Raw genomic sequence first — 22,992 nt, forward strand, 5'->3', positions numbered from 1 at the left:
TAAATTTTATATAGTAATAAATGGTTCCCACAGATCTTATAAGTAATTTAAGCTACATTGATGTCTAGATTATTTTCATTCTTGGCATTTTTAATAGTCTTTTTTCAAAGTTCTTCCTTCTTACTTATTAGTTCTTTTTTTTTTTTTTTTTTTTTTTTTTTGAGTTATCTGTGCCTGGGTCCATCTTTTTGGACCAGCAGTTTTATTTTTTGATTATTATTAGTTGTTCAAAACATTACATAGCTCTTGAAATATCATATTTCATATATTTGATTCATTTTAGCCTGTAAACAGCATTAAGTTTGATACTTACCAGTAATCTATCCTCCTTATTAGAAGATAATTTAAATTGTACATTTTCTTTAACACTTTTTTCTATCCATTTTACTGTTTCCCTTGAATTGCCGTGATCTTACCTTAAAATTTATATAGTTTCATCCACATATATTGTGAAATATATCCAGGTGCTTTTATATTCAAATAGTCCTACTTCTCTCAATTAGTAAATATAGGTTATTATTTGGGAGATAACCTAAAAGTATTATAGCCCATACTAATGATAATATTTCAATGTGATTTAGTTATTTACTTTTTAAAGTTTGAATCCACATGTTATTTTTCCCTCCACAGTCTAAATATGTTGGTCATGGACCTTTATCTTTACCTGTTAGAATCTTAGAAGAAATAAAAAGCAACTAGCTGTGAAATGACCATCCATAAGCGTCAAGATTAGGATATATTTGGCTTAGGACTTTTGCTGAACTATCTCCTAGCTTTGTGACCTTGTGAATGTTATTTAATGCACCTGAGTCCTCAATTTCCACATGTACCAATGAGGATGAATTATATTTGATGTACAGGACTGATCTGAGTAAAATGTTTTGAGGTGAAGTCTATCATGTGGCAAATGTCCAATAAAACATAACCATCAAATACTTTCCTACTTCATTCTATTTATCTTTTCTATCTATTCATTTTCTATTTTCCTCTTCTCATCCCCCTATTCTTTCTCTCTTTCCTCTTGGTAATAGTTAAGTAGTGTCCCAACTGTAAATATTGTGTGTGTGTGTGTGTGTGTGTGTGTAAGTGTATCAAAGAAAAGAAATATGAATCAATTAGTTAAAGACTGCACATTTGTAAAAGGTCTTTCATGAAGTTTTCATGGCACTCTCTTAGCAGTCACCAGAAAGACACAAGTTTAGAGTCAGAAATATCTTAGTTTTATATTCCACCATTCACCATTTGGCTGTTAGTATTACAAAATTTGTTAGTGTTTTCTATTCCTCACTCTTTTTTAGGACTGGGATTCTCTGACAAGAAAATAAATATAGGACACACTTCAAAAGGCCATTGTGAAAACAAAATACGCTGAGGGCAGTGTCTGGAAAATAGAAAACCATGAGCTAAGTGGCTCCTTTCCTGACAATCCTGCCCTCTCTCTTCCATAACTCCCCAATCTACTTCATAATATCCAGAGAAAATTCATCACAAGACTGACAGCAGCAACTTCATTTATGATTCTCTAACTCTCTGCATTACCAGTTTCCTCAAAAATGAGGCCTGATCAAGCCATACATAGTCACTAGAACAAATTCATATCTTCTGTTCCTCATGTGATACCTGGCTTTGACTACATGAGGCCAAGAATAATGTCTCTAACAGCTTTTTCTCATTTGTTTCAGAAAATGTAAAAGAGGGCTTTAAACTACTTAATGTTTGGAAGTGTTTATAAGTTGTTTTGTATACTGTAGAAATTACATCTATGTATTTATTTATACATTGTGAATATCTATATGATAGATGTATATATCTTATGATTATATTTATATAAGCATACACACACCTTGGAATTATATTCTAAAAGAAATCTTCATTCATTTTTTCATTACTTAATGATAAACATGGTCCATTTAATACTTAATTAACTGATGTTATTAACTCAAAGTTTATTTAACACAAAACTGAAGTTTATTAATTTTCATGGAAGAGTATGATGATAAAAGCATAATTTTACTTTTACAGACATATTTCTCAGAAATGGATTGATGAGCATTTTATTGAAATAAAATGAAAATTGAAAAAATACAGAACATAAAATAAATCTATAAGAAAATAGGATGATAAAGTGTTAATGCTAAGCTTTGTGAGTTGAAAATATATATTTTAATGAAATAAAATGTAAAATTTAAACAGCAATATGTAAACATCCCCCCCAGAAATATGTTTTAATCAATTTTTCCTTTCAAATTTAAATTTCAGATTTAGTGGTAGAAGCAATGTAAAACTTATGAACAAAGAATATGATGAATGCAAAAATACAGTTTCTGTGAAAAAAGATTAACTCAAGCATAGCTGAAACATTTGTTCCTATTATTGAATATTTTAATTAAATAGAAAAATATCAAGTAAAAACTTCACAAACCACTCTTTTATATTAGCCTAATATCAACAAAAGATGTAGAAATTCATTGCAATTTGAAAACGCAAAACAGGCCAAAACGAAAAGTCAATTACAACCATAGCTAAAATGTCAGTACATGAAAAACTGTATTTTGTAAATCAAACATCCCAATAAACCTTCAAAATCAACTATTTCCAGCTAAGAACACAGTACATCATCTTGTCAAGTTCAAACATATACTACATTAGTAGACATATTTTCTATTCAAAACCAAATTGCTAGTATCACACAATCTACTTGTGATACTCTGGAGCTTGTTTATGCACAAACACAAGATTAACAAATGTAACATACAGAAAAGTGTCTGAAACTACACATGGAAATTCATTTCTGAAGAAAACATGGGAGAATTCTAGTGTTACAATGTATAAAACACAGCATTAAAGGATAAGATGTAATTTAGGAGCAAGGCTTCTAAATCATTGATTTAGAATCACCCCCTTCAATCAACAGTTTAATGATATTTTAATCTTTTCTATAGGATTTAAGTTATAAGCCAAAATTCATATTAAATAGATCCAAAAGTCTACTATTCCTTCAACTCTTACAAGAGACCTTAACAAGGATGAGAATTTTTAAAAGACATTTAAACTTACCCCATTTAATGGATATGTCTTCCATCCTAGTTCTCCCAGCACAGTTGTCGTATCTAGCAACACAACTGGAATTAAATAAATAAAACTTGGATGAATTTCTCAACTGCTGTAAAAATGTTAAATTATTTAAATCAATATCACCTACTCTTATTATTCATCACATTAGCTCGAATAATTTTATTACTTGTTTTTATATATTAAATATTAGCATATAATAATATCAATGATTTGATAAATGAAATAGTGATAATTTTAAAATAATATACATACATTTAGGTTTAACAATGCTGAAATAAGTAATTAAAAACAATTTAAAAGCCTTTTATAGCAGATATTGAATGATAAAACCACGTCTGTGTATCTCTACTTTTATAGTCTTTTTATACTTTAAAAAAAAATATATTAACGCCAACAAACTTCTGTTTTTATGTTATTAAATATCCTTAAGTGTTATCAGCAAAGTATGAACTGCTATCTTTAAAGTAGACTATATCATTATAACTAGATATATAATAATTAATAAAGGATGCAAAAACAAAAATTATGTGCCTTTTTTGTAACAAAAAATAATTCTATCTGGTTTAAAACAAGGCATACATGTAAACAAATAGTAAGCACATATTCTGTTAAAATTCTAAAATAGCACTCTTGCAATTAAGTTGAACTAAGGTTGAGAAAGCAGCTCAGGAGGGCTTCACAAAGGACATAAAGCTTGAGCTAGGCCAGACAAAGGTCTTCAATCACATGTAGTGAAAATGTTTTTTTATTTTAGAAAACCATCTATAAAGTAACTGAGACATGACTAAAAAGAGTTGTTCAATTTCTGGAGACTAAGAATGGAAATTATTTTGAAGTAGGAGATTGGAAACAATGCTGGAAAGGGCTGGAGACTACCTGATTAGAGATTTTGGGATGTTTCTGGTATTTCCAGAAAGAAAGAATATATATATAGAGAGAGAGAAATATAGATATAATCAGACCTATATTTTCATCTATTAATTCCCAGGCCCCACAGAAGTATGTAGGCCATGGGTTACACTGAGAAACAATGCTTCCATATCTCATTGTTAATTTCAGTTAATCTTGCAAAGAAGGTGGGTTTTATTGAGCTCAAAAAAAATTACAATGCCAATGTGATTATGACCTTTGGCATCTACTCTTTAGTGTCTTTGTAAGGATTCCATAGTTTCACTTGAGTAGCATTATATGGTACATTTTACTAATAAACTTTAGAATATGAAACTATCATTAAATTTCTGTGATAAAATTTACTCATTGCAGAATACTGGTACTAAACATTTTTTTTGTAAAACTAACTTATAATTTTTAAATTTTTATTGTAGAATTTTCCAAACATATTTCAAAAGAGATAACTGCTTAATGATCTCTCATATAATATTCACCTGATTTTATTAATTACCAACTGTATGGTCAATCTTGTTTTATCTATGTGTGTTTACCTTCTCTTCCACTGAAAGATTTCTCTGAAACAAATTCTAGTAATTATATCATTGCATCTGTAAAAATTTCAGATTTTCTAAAATACTTTTATATTAACTATATCTTAATTAATAGACAATAATTCGTTAATGTCAAATATCAAGCCAATGTTTAATACTCTTTGTTGTCTCAAATCAACAGGAAATCAAACTCCAAATAAATGCTATATATTACAATGAGCTGGCATTCCTCAATTAAATCTCCCATTATATTTTCCAGTTACTTATTGGTTTTACTTGCTATAAAATTCACCCTTTCTAAAATGCACATTTCTATGAATTGTGCAAACCCCCACATTCATTTAACCATGGCTACAATCAGGCTATAAAATATTTTTATTATTATATATATTATAAAATATTTCCCAAACTTCTTGTGACCCTTTCTTTATAGTGAATCTCTTCCCCATACTATCCTCTGGAAATTACTAGTCTGATTGCTGTCCCTATAATTTTGTCTTTTCCAGAATTTCAAATCATATAGCATGTTGCCTTTTGAGCCTGTTTCTTGCACTCTGCTTTTGAGATCCATATATGTGGCTTCATTTATTAATTCCTTTTTACTCTGGCAATGATTCCAGTGTATATAATTCCCTTTTGATGAACATATGGACATGGACTGTTTCTAATTGGGAAAATTGTATATGAAGCGACTATGAATTTTCATGTATAAAGTTTTAAATGAACTATTTCATTAATACAAGGGAAGTAACTAGGAGATATATTACTGAGTTATACAGAGATTACTTATAAAAAAAAAAAAAAACTGTCAAATTGGATTCAAAATGGCCACAAAATTTTACATACCCCATAGCAGAATGTATGGTTTTATACTTTCTTCACCTATCAGGCCCTGGTATTAGCCAGTTCCTTTTAAAGATGTTCTTTCAGAGGTGCTATAAAGTATCTTTGTTGTTTTATTATGTATGTCCCTTAATGACTAAATAATTATTTTTTCACTCCTTTAAATCAAATTCCTAGGGGAAAAAAGATTGTTTTGTCCCACATTCCAGGTTTTCTTAATTGACCATGAAATACCACTGAACAACTCCCTCATTTCCTGCATTTTCTTTAAATAGGTAGATATATCTATATCTAGTGACTTGATCAGATTCACTTTTTTTTTTTTGGTCTGCCAAATTCACTGGTGGTATTTCAGAGCCCACATCCCAGAAAATAGGGAAAATGTCAACATGAAAATAAAACAAAACGATTTAGCAATCAACTTTCATAAGCTTCCACTGATGAAAAATAAATAATTTGAGCATACACAAGGATAATGACCATAAGAGACTGAAACACTTCACATATGCTTAAATCCATGCATTCAAATTGACTATATACCTAGTGTTAACTTTTGCTGGATGTTAGAAAAACATTTTTAAAACTGGTTAAGTAAACTGAAGAGAGTAAAATGTGTTATTATCCTTTTCTTCATGAACTACTTCTACATAACAAAAAAGTTAATGAAGGACATTTCTCTTATTGAAATATTCAAGTTAATAAATTAAGAAGGAATGACTGAATTAGGCTACACCATTTGCTAGTAATAATTAATAAATATATTTAGGTAATGGTTTTCCACGGCTGCTAACATCACAGAAAGAAATAAAAGGAGACATAAAGAGCTAGAGCTTTGAAAAAGTCTCTTTTTGTAGTTTAATTTACTCCATATTACCACACAATTCTAACAAACCTGGAAGTAACAGAATGAAAAGCACAGTAAGGATGAAACACACACACATGCACGCACACACACAACACAATGACATCTGTGAACGAATATGGATTCATTCAATGCAACAAAAATAATCTCACATATTAGACAAAAAGATAAACACAGCACTATAATAAACAGTAATAGCAATACGATTATCTTGTTACTGAATGAACGTTCTTTTTATTTTTGGTATGTACTCTGGTGGATAATCCAGATTGTCAACTTGCTTGGATTAAGAGATGCCTAAAATTAAGAAGTTTCTTGGCATGTCCATGATTTTGTTTTCGGGAGTGATGGGCATGACAGTGTCAAGCTGAAGGGGAGACTCAGCCTAAGGTGGGCAGCAACTTCTAATAGGTTGGGGATTGGATGGAACAAAAAAGAGGAGGAAAAAGCCAAACAGATGCAAAGGTTATTATTCTTGAGCAGATGTCCCAATTGCTAGTGTGATCCCCAGAGAAACTCAGATTCCTGCTCCTTCACTTTCCCAAGCAGACTCTGACAGAGACTCCCTAGGAAGTTTCAGGCCTTTGGTACCGAACTGGAGCTGCATCTTTGATGCCTCTTCTGAAGCTCCAGCTGCCTGGACTGAGGAGCTACTGGTTTCTCTGTGTCTCCAGCCTGCAGAAGGTCATCATGGGACTATTAAGCTTCTGATCCTGTAAGCCAATGAAATAAATCCCATTTTTGTAATCACACACATATATATTCTGTTGGTTCTGTTCCTCTAAAGAATCCTAAATAATCCACTATTCAAAAGAATAGAGATGTAATATCCATGTTTACTTCAAAGTACTGAGAAGTTTCATGTTATTTCATACTTTTGAAATAGCTCATTATTTCCCTAACAGGTGGGAAAAATGACAATACAGTCACCAAATAAGGACATAGCATATCCTTCAAGTAATCTCCAAAGTGTTCTAAAAGTTTTTTATTTTCCCATTTAAACAGATCTTTATGAAATCAGTACACTAAGAAACAGCTGGGGCTGGGGTTGTGGCTCAGTGGTAGAGCATTTGCCTAGCATGCATGAGGCACTTGGTTCGATCCAAAGCACTACATTAAAAAATATATAAATAAATAAACAAAATAGAGGTATTGTGCCCATCTACAACTAAAAATATTTTGGAAAAAAAAAAGACAGCTTCATTCCTATGTACATTGCAGCAGTATTCACAATAGTCAAGATACGAAAACAACTGATCAACTGTGAATGAATAAAGAAAATGTGGCACAGACACAGTGGAATGCTATCTAGCTGTAAAAAAAGGAGTGAAGTCCTGTCATTTTCAACAACGTGGATAGAACTGGAGATCATTGTGTAAAGTAAATTAAGCTGGGAACAGAAACAAATACCACATTTCCTTACCTGTGTGTGGAATCTAAAAAAGTTGACCTTACAGAAGTTAAGCATAATACGGTAGTTACCAAAGGCCAGAGACAGTGTTTGGGGGCAGGGGAAGGAGAACAAGAAAAGGCTGATCAAGAAAACAGGTACTTTAGGTTACATTTGGAAGCAAGAGGTTCTGGTGTGCTATTCCACAGGACAGAAACTGCAGATGATTTAATAACTTACTATGCATTTCAAAAATCTAGAAAACAGGATACTGAAAATTTTCAGAAGAAATATATATGTATAAGGAGAATTATGGGTTTAACCTGATTTAAACATTACATAATATATACATGCATTAAAACATTTTGATACCAGTCTTATAGATCAGGATCGGTCCTTGTTCTGCTGGTGTTGAAGATTAAATACCAGAAAAACACCAAGGCAAGTGTAGAAAGCATGTTTACTTTAAAAGACACAGAGACAGGAGACTTCTCTAAAGAGAAGGGGACCCAGAGCTGGAGTGGGTGCATCTTGCTCTTTTATAGACCCCAGAACCAACTACCTTCTCATCCTTCTCCATGTATGTGCCTAAGGGCAGGAAGGAGCAGCAACTCCTTATGCTGGAAAGTGCCATCCCAGAGGTGTTAGCTGTTAGCAACCCATTGTCTTTGCTTTGATTACCAACCAGCATCTTCTCAACCTCATTATTCATTACCTACACTGACTGCCAGACCCTCGGTCCCTGCCTCAGTTTGTTGAAGGTTGTGACATATCCTGTCCACTCAGGCCAGTCAGGGCTGCAGGCAGATGGCTTTTTGGAAAAGAAAACATGTGGGGAGTCAGCACAGTAGGCTCATTTCATATAATTATTCTATTAACCTAATGTCTCCACGATCCTCATTCATCTATCCTCTAATAATTTCATAGTAGTCCCTTAATATGAATATTTTGGGTGTTATTATGTTCAGCTAAAAAGGTAAAAATTTTATAAACATATTTACAAAAGTTTAATAATCTTTGATGATGTAAATTATCTTTGATAATGTAAATTATATAAAGAATAATAATTTTCCCTATTTTGACAAAGATCTAAATTTCTATTTAAATGCTTGCTGTCTATAGAGTACACCCAATATTTTTAGTTTATGATCCTTATTCTTTGTTTTGAAATAGCTTTATTGAGGTGTAGGACAAAAATTCACCACCTCACCACTTCCAAACATTTCCTCTGGTCAATTTGTGTTTGTTTCTCTGGTTTCATTTTGGGTTGTTTGGTGTTTTTGTTTTTGTTGTTGTTGTTGTTTATTGTTGTTGTGTGTGTGTGTGTATGATTGTTTAAAAAAATACTTAAAAAATTTAATAGGGGAGATCTCATGTTAAGTGTACAGACAGCATTATAGGTACTATGCTAGACAGCATAGAGTTCATTCATTTGCATAACACACTGTATAGTCATTGGACAGCATCTTTCCATTTCCTCCTCCTCTAGGGCCTTGCCAACCTTCTACTGTTTCAATGAATCTATTCAAGATATTCATCTAAATGAACTCATATAGTATTTGTCCTTTGATGAATGGCTTATTTCATTTAACATAATATCCTCCATGCCCATCCATGTTGTCCAATGTAGCATAACTGCCTTCTTTTCTAAGATATTATTCTATCTATTGTATGCATACACCATTTTTTAATTTTATCCATTAGCCACAGGTAAGACACTAAAGTTGTTTTCAGGTCTTGCTATGGTGAATAATGCTGCAATGAATATAGCATACAGATAACTCTTCTAAATTCTGATTTCAATTCTTCTAAATATGTACACAGACATGGAGTGACAGATACTGTGATGGCTCTATTTTTAATTTTTTGAGGACTCTCCATACTATTAGCCATAATGGTTTATCAATTTACAGCCCCTCCAACAATGAATAAAGATACTTTCTTCTTCACATCCTCACTAGTACTTATTACATTTTGGTCTTTTGATAAAAGCCCTTCTCAGGTGTATGCCAATCTCACAGTGGTTTTGAATTGCATATCCCTGATAATTAGTGATACTGAGCACCTTTTTCAGATACCTGTTGGCCATTTGAATGTCTTCTCTCCAGAAATGCCCAATGGAGCATTTTGCCCATTTTTTAACTGGGTTAATGGATATTTTTTGCTTCTCAATTATAAGAGTTCCTTATGTAGTTTGGAAATTAACCAAATGTTTTTTTCTTTAAATACTCAACTTACATGAGAAAACTAAAGCTCATGAAGGATATATAATTTTCCTTGAAATAACACAAACTGATAGATTTGGATTCTTGTCAGGAAGACTGATTCTAAATATTTTTCACAGTATTTTTTCCCTTACCATATTAAGTTGAAATACAAAACTCCATTAATAGGATTTTCTTTTCATTTCTGTATATACAAGGAAGCAACACTATTTCTCCTGCAGATTGTACCTCTTCCTAAATTTGATCCTAGATTTCTCAAAGATTTATACAGAAAATTCACAGGCACTACCCACAAATGAAGACATTCAAATATAGGGCTTACTGGAGAAACTGTTCAAAAATCCCTGCTATATATTGAAATTTATCAAAAGAGATTTTCTTTTATATTATACATAGGTATTATGGTCAATAAATTGTTTAGTCAATGTAATAATTATTCTTTCTAAAACATTTAGACTGTTTTGATTTTGATATTTGTAATTGTATACTCCAAAGTATATTCATTTAAAAGAATGGAAAATATATATGTACAGCTATAAAAATGTAGATGCTTAGATAGTATGTTGTGTTCCTTAATAGCTTCCAGGAAATTGGCCTAATTGCTTTATTTCATTACCCTGCAATCGTACATTTTAAAAATTCCAAAGTACAATAATATTTAAAATTTGCATTGCAGACAAATCAAGGACAATGCATTGATATTAAACGAACCTAAAGATTCGAAATTTCCTTATCATTATATGTGGTGAATGTCTTAATTTTATCATTTGTTTCATATACAAAAACCCCACAAATCTAGAATTTCCAGCCACACTAATTACAATGAACCCAGAAAGGTGAGAGCTCCTCCTACTGGCTTTAAATGAAAGTTATCTAGTCCCTACCAGAGTTCAAAATTACTGTAAACCTAGCAAAGAAAAAAGAAATTATACTGACATTAACATCAGTTAAAAAAATAAATACTTTTTCATTTTAAATTTAATGATAATGTTTTAAACAGCAGTAATAACACATTATCTATTTAAAGGGTACAACTGAAATTATAATTATTTGTATATATTGTAATGAATGAGAAATTAGATAAACCAAAAAAGTAAATATTAGGCTGAGGATATTAACATGAAAGTATGTATTTTCTTAATAAGCAAAATAATGCATATGCTTGCAAAACTATACCAATTTTCCTATTAACTTTAAGAACAAAACTTTTCAGCATATTCCATTTCTCTGAAAATATCTTCTACCTTATTAGCATTTCCTTTACTCATTCTCTATTAAAAGAAAATTTCACTATATTCTAAAAGAAAATTTCACTATATTCTAAAAGAAAATTTTAAAAAATAGATATAACTTTGGAAGTACTAGATTAAATCTGAAAGAATAATTAAGATTCAAAAACTCAATACTAAATTTTAGCTTTTAAACAATTTATCAAGTCTTTATCCATTGTAGTGAGGGATATTAGTTTTAAAATAGTGTATTGATTTATAATACATAATAGATCAGCTTTATTCAAACAAAATAATAAAAAGGATAATTTTATTTATATGCCATTTTGAAAAATTAAACAGGACGTAAATTAACACTAAGAAATCATTCTTCTAGAATAATTTTATACTGAAAATTCAACAAATTCATGTAACAGTATGTGAACTGGGTACTGAAATTTGTCAATATTAAAAGTTTAGATGATCATAAATACATATTAGGAGAATTTTAACATACTCCATACAAAACAAAAACAAGTTTTGTTTTGTTTTTTTGTTTTTTTTTTTGTTTTGTTTTTTTTTTGTAGAATCATTCAATTTAGAGACTGTTGGGCCCAGAAAGGGAAAGTTAATCTTGTAAGTCACACAGTAACAACACAGCAGTAGAGGCTTAGGAAGGGTCTAAGACCTACTTACTGTAACACAATCTACCATCTCCCTTAACTCTAAAACCACAGCAAATCAACAAGAGAAACATTCCTGATGTGAGGACCATATATAATCAAAGAATACTTCAGGTTACAGATTTATAAACAGAAATGTACCTTTATATATTTAGAAATAGACTATTTGAATATTATAAAGTTTAGATGCTTTAACTCATTATGTCCCATTTATAGAACACAAAAAAAATTAAATTGAGCAAGGAATATACTGCTTATGGAAACTCTGAAATAAATACTTATGTTTCTAGAGTTCTATCCTTTTGAGAAAATAGATGAATGATTACTGGTAATTTTCATTGATTTATTAATATCATTAATGACCATAAATCATAATAAAATCTACATTATCATTTCCAACACATTTTAATGGATTGGGGTCAATTTTAGCGAAATAGTCCCAGAACTGAAAATGTGGAACCTAATAGATTAAACTGTCTCACCCAGCTTTGACAAAATTACATATTTGTGCTTGGTGAAAAACCAAAGTTTTTATAATTCAGTTCTATATACTATGCTATCTACCCTCATATCTAGTTGGAACCAATATTTAATTCCACAAAAATTAATGTCTATTGTTTTAAATACATATGTTGGATAATTGTGTTTAGCCCCTGGTATGTCCCTGTGTGTACTGACATTATTTTAGGACAACATATCCCAAAAGGTATCACCTCTTCTTGAAAATAAGTTTATCTACAATCTGACATCAATATTTGATTGTTAGTTGTACCAAGAGCACTTTGTCTTATTGTTGTTGTTGTTAATTCCACTGTTGCTTGTCTTATTTTTAATATGGGTGATGTTAACAATTTTATCTACTCTAAGTTTTGAGCATTTGAAAATCCTACTTGGAAGGTAATGAGTAAGTACCCGGGAAGGTTGAATAACTCTTTCAAATCAGAGGGGAAAATACCAAGTCTAACTCAACTTTAAACTCATATACTCATCTTTCTACCCCACTAGAAAAGGATATCTTTAACAGAAAGCAGGTCTGTGTGCCTTTTATAGAATAAACATTCCTTTTTAGTTCTGATGAAAAAAAAATTTTTTTACTATTGACTTAAATAGAAAAGGCAAAAAATACACCTCTATAATGCTGTACTTATAGAACTTACTTTGAAAATAAAATAAACCAGTTTGCTATTATTTATAAGACAAGGAACACTGTATCAGAAGTGCCACTGTAAACCTAATCCAAACAACTAGTGAAGTTCCCTCTCATTTTGACACCTTCCTATTTCACTCTGTCAAGGCACCTGTAGATCATCATCCTACTTAACAGAAGTTTTATTGGCTTCCTCTTTATAATCATTATCATTCCTAAAACCTGTCATCACCAGCACTTACCATAGAGGCCAAAGAAGTGGGATATGATCTAGCACAAGACCATTCAGCTACAGGTTCACTCCTGGGTGCCCGAGCAAAGGCATTAAGACCCAAGAAACACCTCAGAAGCTGTGCTCTCCATCAGACAATTCAGTTGTCTCTAAGGTTAGAAAATGACAGGATAGGAAATTTGCCATGTTCCTAATTAATAGCAGTATATAGTTTTTCCTTTTGACATCTTCAGCACTTTAGCCTATAAGTAAATTAATTCTTTACTTTATTACCTAAGTTATTTGCATTTGTTTAAATTATTACAGAGTTTAAATTGGTACAAAAGACTACTATCTTTACTCTTAGATTTTCCAGTCATATTTAATAAATGTCATGAGTTTCTCATCTCACACAGAAGTGCCCCAGTTAGCCCAGACCATTGAACCTGCTCCCCATCGCTTCCACAGCATCAAAGATGCTTTTTGCCTTTCTAGTTCTATCCTTTCTTACATTTCCCACTTGTCTTTCATGGGCTTTGGACAGTCGCCATTTTTTTTAAAGAATATTATGAAACTTAAGGTTTGAAAAATTGTTTTTATACCTCTGGCAAAAGAGATTATAACTACTTAATTCAAAGTTCTAACTATAACATAATGGCCATCTCAATGCAAAACCTTTTCTATAGAAAAAAAGAAAGGTCTAAAAAAGCTACTGAAACTTTTATCTCAAAAGGAAATAGTGGTTTCATATTGAAAAGGGAAAAAATGTAACTTAAGAATTACACAAGATTTTTTTCTCTCACTGAAAATGGAAGGAATATTCTCCCTGCCTTGTTTTACACTTCATTACATATACGTGAAATTCATGAAAATAAATTTTAACTTTGTTCAGTAGGGCATATAGGGACACAGAAATGTTACTTGATTTTATCTATTGTGTTTTGATATTATTCCCACCAATATTTATTGAGTCTGTAGTATTTACAACTCTATTAGGCAAGGTAGGATATAGTTTATAAAATATAATATTTACCTTCAGGAGTATTAGCTGTAGGTATATCACTTCCACTATTGGAATTTTTGTGTTACAGCCTATAGCATACTTGATTCAAACATGTAAATAGGAAAACCAATTAAAATGGCCTTATTTAGAAGTTCAGACAAGGAAAGTATATTTAGTAGACTGTGTAGAATTAAATTGATATTGTAAAAGGGCAGACATCCAATATCACATCAACATCACCATCAAACTGTCAATAATTGAAACACTTATCCCAGTTTTTATGGAAGTGACAAGGTTGAAAAGATTGTAGAAATTCATCGTAGGAGTCAACAAGATGAGAAATAATAATTCTCTAGCAGTAAAATACTCTCCAAAATAATCCCAAGTACAAGAAGTATCTATCAAATTTGCCTGGAGAGAGTACTTGACATAAAATGGGATTTTTTTTTTTTTTTGACTGGGGGTTGAAGCCAGGGGCACTATACCACTGAGCTACAATCCTAGTCCTGTTTTTGTTTTATGAGATAGGCCTCAGTAAATTGCTGACATTGGCCTTGAACTTGCAATCTTCCTGTCTCAATCTCCAGAACTGCTGGGATTATAGGTATGCTCCACCATGTCCAGCTCAGAATGAGTTTTAAAAATTAAACATTAACACAAGTAAATAATGTAATAATCCAAACTTTAGTCAACAAAAATGATAAATTACCAGGTAAAAATCTTAAACTGTGTTGTCATAATTTTGAAATAAATACATATTAAGCAATTTCGAAAGGACAAAATTTTGTTCATTGAAATTATGGTCAAATTAAGATACCACAATTATATTAGTTTAATTCTGCCAACAAAGTATGAGTGTGTGAGAGATAAAGAGTAATAAAATGCTTGAATTAATGAATGCAGCTAAGAGAAGAGAGTCTGGGCAAGAACCTCATCTTGAATAAAAAAATAAATTTTAACTACTGAAAATGTGAAGGACAGAAAAAGTCAAGTACTTGAAATTTAAATGGTCATTGTGCTTAGTTTGTGTTGGAGATGATCAAGGGCTATTTATATACCAACTATTTGAGATATTGTTAATGGGTAAAGCAGTCTCTAGAAAAAATAAAATGAAAATAGACATTCGTTTAAGCATTGAAGGGCTGTGAGAAGATACACATGTTCCATAACATGTGGAATCCTCTTCTGTGCTTCAAATGATACAAGTATTTTAGCATGAAGTGCTCTCAGGCTGCTCACTCTCAATCCAAACTCTGTGCATCTATCCCCATTTCCCACGGTGCACAGTGTTTAATTTTTTCCTTCTCTTATGAGCTGTCCCACTAAAAGCATCTCTCATATGAAGAAGATAATAACTAAAGTAGCACATGAAGATACTAATATTCATTTCTCCTGATTATTTGTGCATTATTTATTTATCCAACTTAATATAAATTGATTATAGCATCTTTTGGGTAATAGTGACTTGGGACTCTTCATGGCATTCCTAAAATCACACTATCTAAGTAGTTTCATAAAAATATGCACAAAGATAAGTCTTAAAATTTCAACTTCAATCATGTCCCAAGAAATTATCTACTGGATTATATCTTCTATGTATATCCTGGGTTGCATACATGGCTTCATTATTATGTGCTTGTGTAATCTTGTCCAAGTCATAATTTTTTTGTGTTTAATATTTTAGTTTTAGGTTGACACAACAACTATCTTACTTATTTTTTAAGTGGTGCTGAGGATGGAACCTAGGGCCTCATGTTATTAGGCAAGCACTCTACCACTGAGCCACAACCCCAACCCTGCCAAGTCATAATTCTTATTTCACTAAAGAATTGTTCTGCTCTAAAAGATGTAATTCCCCAAGTCTTAGCACCCACTCTATCCTGGCTATTAAAACTGTGATCTTGTTAGAAACTTACTAGGGTCAAGTAACAGTATAGAAAAGTAAGAGTGACAATTAAATTTGTTTGTATGACTTGTTTGTTTGTTGACATGACTGTCTTCTCCCTTTCTCTTTTAATTGATCCATTCCAGGAGTCTTCAACAGAAATCTGAGCATAATCCTGTTTTATCTTAAATTTTCTAAATCTGGGCTTTTCAGTTGATTCTAGAATTACTATCCACAAAATCCACTAGTCTCTTAAAAAAAAAAAAAAAGTGGAGTTAAACTGCCAATATTGAAGATGCTTCTCTAAAGCAACTAACTAAACTGTTTCTGAATACTGAAATTTCTCAGCCAACTGCTTCAAGATGTGTTTATCAGGTCATGAAACTTGATAATTTATTCATAAAATAATATACTTTCTGAGGAGATGCTATAAAAGAATAATTTGAATAAAAACATAATTTTCCAACCCTTCTATCCTAATTTCAATATCCTTGACTACCTAAAGGATGTGTATTGTCTTCTGGGACACTAAATTGAATTGTTTGGTAAGTAATATTGTTGGTGCAACAGAATGGTCTATAACAAGAGAAATGGGCAGAAAAAATGTGAACACTTAAATAAAATATTAAGACAATCAGTTGTCATATCATTTACACATTAAAAAGCTTTTAGCACAATTATTTGATAAATAAAGTCATAAGAATTATGTAGGACAACTTCCTACTGAAAACTATTGAGGAAATGTCAGAGCGAATGTAATGTCAAATTGAGAGACACATGAACTATAAGACAGCTCATCTTTATTGGCATGTTTCTGTACTGCAGAGGAGTCAGGAGGAGGAATGGTTCATAAATGAAACATTTACAAATGTGACCCATGCCAGGAGCAGTATTACTTTAGTATACAGAAAAGAATGACAGATGGAAGCTTTATTGTTGGAATAAAAAATAAAATTAAAAAAACCCACATTATTATCATCATTACCCTGTAGGGAAGGCAAGTCAGTAAGTACTATTGTCAAATTGTTTATTACCAGGATCTTGTGCAATAAAATAAATGCAATAGAAATGATAATGGCATTTTAACATTTAGAAAATGGAGAATATTTTATTCAACATGGGTTTCTCAAGTATAATTAAGCATAAGAAAGCAGATGCCTGCATTCAGAAGACATTGATTAGTTTTCTTAATTTACTGATTACATAGGACAATGGATTATGGGAAGAAATATATAATGTTGAGAAATACTTTTGGTGAAGTTAACAGGATCCATATCTGTCCTAGACTCTCATGGTAAAAGATTTCAATTTTCATCTCCCCATAAAGGAGTGATCATACCTTTGGAGACTGATCCTTGCTAATTAAGCATGCAGGAGACTAACATAAATGAGAAAGACAATTTATTCACTGATGATTTATCTCCCCAGGGAATCTCCTTCCCTGCAGGTAAGTCCATTCAGGAGACCAAATTATAGATCAGAGATTTCTTGGAGAGTACTAAATTACTATAAAGGAATGACCCTGTTTTATTTTGAAAACTCCTCTTGATCTCTTTTAAGGAATGAAGAATTTTATCTACCCATGTTAAAGCTCTCAACTTTAAATAGTAATAAAGCAACATCAAGAAGATTTTGTTTTGTTTTATTTTCACTTAAATTGTTTTTCAAATATATCTTGCTACCAACTGCTGTAACTCTGGCATTTCAAACACCATTTATAAGACATGTTAGAGTGTCATAGCCTATCTTTTATTGCCTAATTTTCGGCTTAACTATTTTTAACTCAGTATTCCCCTCACCTTTTTGACACTAAAATCTCTTTAGCACTAAATATATATTAACATTTCATACTAAAATATTCAAGAGAACATGAATAAGAAACTTTTGCCTTAAGATATGCAACCTTTGGTATCTATGGGAGACTGGTTTCAGGACCCCCCATGGATACTAAAATCTGAAGATATTCAAGTCCCTTACATAAAATGGTGTAGAATGTGCATATAACCTATACACATGCTTCCTATATTTTAAATCACTTCTAGATTACTTGTAATACCTAATGAAATGTAAATGCTCTGAAAGTAGTTTTTATATTACTGTATTGTTTGGGGGAAAATGATTAAAAGTCTGCATGTGTCCATTAAAGACAATAGCTTTTTTCCCCAAATATTTTCAATTTGTTAGTATATGAATCCATGGATATGGATTCTTGTTGATATAGAGGATTGACTGTATTCGAAATTTTTTGGCATGGCACGCAAGACTATTCTTGTCTTGGTCCCATCTACCTGTTTCAATTCTTCTTTTTATAGTACATCAGTCCCATTATACATTACTTTTATACGCTGTTAATCCTCAAACTCACCTTGCCTTCTCACGTTCCACCATTCCACTCATTCTATTCCTTTCTGTTTGGAATACTCTTGCTTTACTGATCCCACAAATAGAATCCTAGTCACTATTTATGGCTTACCTTAAATGTGGCTTCATATAGAACCTTCCCTAATTTACCCCCAAAAGATGGAGATGTCCTCCTTTCTATGATCCACTGAAAACTGTATATAGTACTTGACTAAGAGTAATATTCTTACTTTGCCATGATATATGCATTTCTTAGTGTAAATATTCGCCTATAGACTGAATTCCTTGAAGGCCAGAACTCAATTTTAACTTCTATATATTTCCCCATTGTTGAGGGTTTAAAAATGAAATAACAGCCTCTCAATTTTCTGTGAACCTAAAATTGCTCTTAAAAATGAAAGGCTTTGTAAAAAATTGTGCTGTGAGTGGATAATTATGATTGTAATGCATTCCACTTTTGTTATGTAAGAAATAAAAAAAATCTTAAATAAATAAATACATACATACATAAATATAAGGGAAACAATGATACAAATTACTTCTGATTTCTCATCAGAAACAATGAAGGGGAGGAAATAATGGAATATCTTTGAAGTGCTAGGGAAAGCAGAAAGTTGAAATTTAAGTCAAACTTGGATTACATATGTAGGAAAAAATTATCTTAAAAGTGAAATAAACATATTTTCAGAAAAAAAAAGAAAGGCTTTTTAAAAAAATACAAATATTGGAATGAAATTATAAAAGGAAAATAAATGTTTGAGGAATTATGAATAACTACATATAAAAAATCTGCAGTTAATAAATAGCTCAAATGTGATTAAAAATGGCTAACTTGGAGTAAGTGAAAAAATGGTATACTTTCAGTAGCTGAAAAAAAGTACTGAAAAGAGTACATTGGAGAAGGAGTAGCTAAGACTATAATTATAAATTTATTGGTTCACAAGCAATAAATAATAAAAATACTTTGTACTTTTATGTCAGATTGTGCCAAAATTTAATAGAGCACTGACAAAGTCACAATAGTAATCTTGAAGTCCTGATCATATGGGAAAGGGAAAAAAAAACTACTGAAAAGAAAACATGATCCAGGCATGTAAATAATTTGATCAAAATAAATCAGTGGGAACACAGGAATATTTGTCTATATTAGTTTATATGTAAATGCAAACATGAAAGTATACGCTCAAGAGTACTTCAGGGAAAAAAAGCTAAGAACAGTGGGAACCATCTATCCATAATAAACTAAGTCTTGTGATGCACCCAACATAAAAAAAAAAAAATAGCTTTTTTCCAACTTCAGTAGCCATAACACATTGTCTAAGAAAAGAAACATGAAATGACATCTAAAGTCATTTAAAAAGAGCTATAGAAGTGGCTACAACTTCTTTGAAGTTAAATATAGGGATCCTACCGATTTGACACTTTCATCTGGAAGTGGGCAGAATGATATCTTTAACAGAGCTCCAATATAGTTTTCATATAAATTCAAACTTTTGGTAAAGTTACTTTTATTAGACACTAGGTATACTGAAACATCAGGAAATAAATTTTAATAAATCTCCACACTTCTTATTGCTTTAAGACGCAGTAACCAACTTTGATGACATAACCTCTGTTGCCTGGAAGAAGCTGTGAACATGGAGAAGCACAGGAGGCTCTAGAGCCAATATTTTACATTATTTCTTGGGAATCCTTTCTGAGAAAGGGAGTACAAATCACAATAATCAGCAAGATGTAGCATACTCTGACTGTAGGGTTATCAGCTGTTATCCACTATATTCTCTATCCAGTCAACTTATTTACAAAGAACTGGGTACTATTAACTTTAAAAAGTTTATGCTAACTTGAAGGAACTCATAAAATAACTAAGAAAAACCAAATAATAAATAATTTTAATTCCCCAATCCTAGGCAAGAAGCTCCAATGTGAGAAACAACAACAATGATATCTGCCTTATCATTAACACCACTGTCAATTATCTGTCCAGCAAATACTCTGTAAACCCAAGATTTACTGCCCAGGGAACTCAAATAAATTTTGAATAAAGGGCAACAAATTGATAAAAAGCAAAACACTTTGCATTAGCAAGTTATTTTGGGGGAGTGAGCAAGATATTTCAAAAATTAAGTAATCAGGTGAGCTATCAAAATCATGGAAATGCAACTGAGAACATTTAGTAAACTGACTTAAACTTGTGAAACAGTGATTTAAGGAGACAATTTCAAATTCATCTTGTCCAGAAAATTAAACTTCAATGTATACCCCCCTTATATAGTACTGAACTCATGTTAAACCAAATTTTTTTCTTAACAGTTTTTCTCATCTAGAAATTTAATACATCAGGTGCTCCAGACCAATTCCAAAATATCATACACTATATGCAGGGTCAACCATGAATTAAAACATCTGATCAATTAAAGATACAGCTTACAAATACACATTTATTCCTTGAGGCTTTCTTATAACATTCTCGAATATAGTATTTTTCTTCAGTATTGCTTAAATTTCAACATATATTCTGAGCAAGTCTCAAGTGACCAATATTATGCTTTGTTCCTACAAGATTTTGACATTCAACTCTCAAGTCTTTTATTTTCCCTTACCATTAATAAATTCCTTGAAGCACTCCAGGACATATTGAACATATTTTTCAAAACTTCTATTTCTCAAAAATATTAAACTCTTTGGGCCTTCCTGCAAGCCAACATGCTCTTCTCTTTAGGACTAACTTACTCATCCTCAGTCTCAGTTTACATGATTCTCCTGATATCCTATGTCTAATAGTGCAGAAGTAGCACATTTAAAGGGTCTCCTTAGGCCAAGACACATTTCCTGACAAAAATGCGTGAACAAGGTTAACTACTTGATCATTTACCTCCATGGTGAGACTAAGTTTAAGAATTTTAGGAACTTTAGTCATCTTGCTCATCAACATTTTTCTAGGTTCTTGTGCAAAGCTCTATGAAAAGGCTATTATAAAAATCCAAATAAGAAATGATGATAACCTTGGCATAAAAATTCCCCCAACTGATGAAGGTCACAGTAAACTCTCCTTCCTATCAACATTCAACATATCTGTCAATTTCTGTTTCTTGTTCATCATGAGAATTCACATGCTATGTTTATTCGTCATTATAACATATACCAATTCTGATTCATACTATCACTTTTTGAAAAAACAGAACATCATACTAATAAGGAATAAGAAACCCTGATATATCAAGAGTCTTACTATAGATCACTGAGGTAATTTTAGTAGCAGATTAAAATTCCTAGGTATAGTGCTTTTACCACTGTGCTGTAAAAATTCTATATTCCTAGCTTCCAGAACATTCCATGTTTTTCAACATATTTGGGCTTATATAGGGCAGGACAGCAAGACATTTATCTCCTACAACTGTGTCATATAGTTTACAAAGAATATTTGATTACATTAAGTGGTGATTCTTTTTATTGGAAGAGCTATACTTAAATATTATTTTACTTATATTTCATATGTTCATCTTTTTAGGTATATTTTATTTGATTTTATTTATCTGCTACTATTCCTTCAAGAAATATCTAAGTCAGTTTTACCCTGCAACCCAATGAAATCTTAAGGCAGTAGCATTAATTTGCCATGCCTTTTTGCTCATAATATTATAAATTTTTGAAATAGGACATTTTAAGTTCAAGAAAATAACTAAAATTCAAAACTCATACAATTCTGCTATTAGTTTTCTCCTCAATCAATCTGATTTTTGCCAAAGGTATGGAAACCTGCAGTGTTGAAGGAGTGTGTGTTCAGATTCTCCTCGTAATCTCTCACTAGCTGGCTATGATTTTCAACTCACCAAAATTAAGCCAATGAAATAAGTAGGCAAGGGGTGTGGTTTTGTGAGACTGGTTGTGTCTTGATCTGGGTTTTCTGCTAAGACTGGAAGATAGTCAAAGGGGAGTCTCTCCTCGGTGATCATTTTAAGAAAATTTTCCTGCTGTAAAAAATTTGATCCTGAAAGAAATACTGCTTCTTCCAGTTCAAGTTCCTCCTCAGCTCCTAGATCACATCATAAGACTAGGAAGCCAAATGAGCTTTTAAGGCAGTATTCCTTCTAAAGAGATCCAGGATAGTTCCATTCTTACTGTTCCATATCTATGGCATGCAATGTGTATCTGACTCCCAGGCACAACAGGCCTGCTTCTGCCTCTGCTATTCCATCCCATGATACTTATATCATAGACTCCATCATAATCCTTATGCTACCCAAAATGCAGTGAACTATGATTACCCTTTAAGTCTCCCCCTTTGTGTTCCCTACTCTAAAACAACACCCCGCCCCAACAAAACTGAAATTCTGACACTGGACATCTCTAATGCTGGACAAATAGGTTTTTAAGAAAACTTTAACTACAAGCCACACAGGAAAACAGTCTAGTTAGTACCACTAGTATGTTGAGATTCGCAGGTATCATCATCTCTACATTCTTGGCCTAGGAATTTTAGCTAAACTCAAGTCTCATTTTTAAAACTAGTAATCAAACAATTTTAGCTAATAATTTGATCTCTGCATGTCAATCACATTGCTAAACATATTTTGTGCATATTAACTCATTTGCTATTTATTTCAACCTTATTAAAAACTAAGATGTCCTATTACTACCTTCATTTTACTAGTTA

General features: G+C 31.7%; 1 protein-coding gene across 1 annotated transcript in view; it reads right to left on the reverse strand.

The window, feature by feature from the left end:
• Epha6 (EPH receptor A6) overlaps positions 1–22,992 on the reverse strand; it is an 808,736-nt gene that overhangs the window by 750,121 nt on the left and 35,623 nt on the right. Inside the window, exon 2 of the mRNA XM_027943203.3 lies at positions 3,058–3,122. Within this exon, the coding sequence (XP_027799004.2) occupies positions 3,058–3,122 (65 nt within the window). The remainder of the gene's footprint in view (positions 1–3,057; positions 3,123–22,992) is intronic.

Source organism: Marmota flaviventris, chromosome 8 (assembly GCF_047511675.1).
Source record: "Marmota flaviventris isolate mMarFla1 chromosome 8, mMarFla1.hap1, whole genome shotgun sequence".
Classification (NCBI taxonomy): Eukaryota; Metazoa; Chordata; class Mammalia; order Rodentia; family Sciuridae; genus Marmota; species Marmota flaviventris.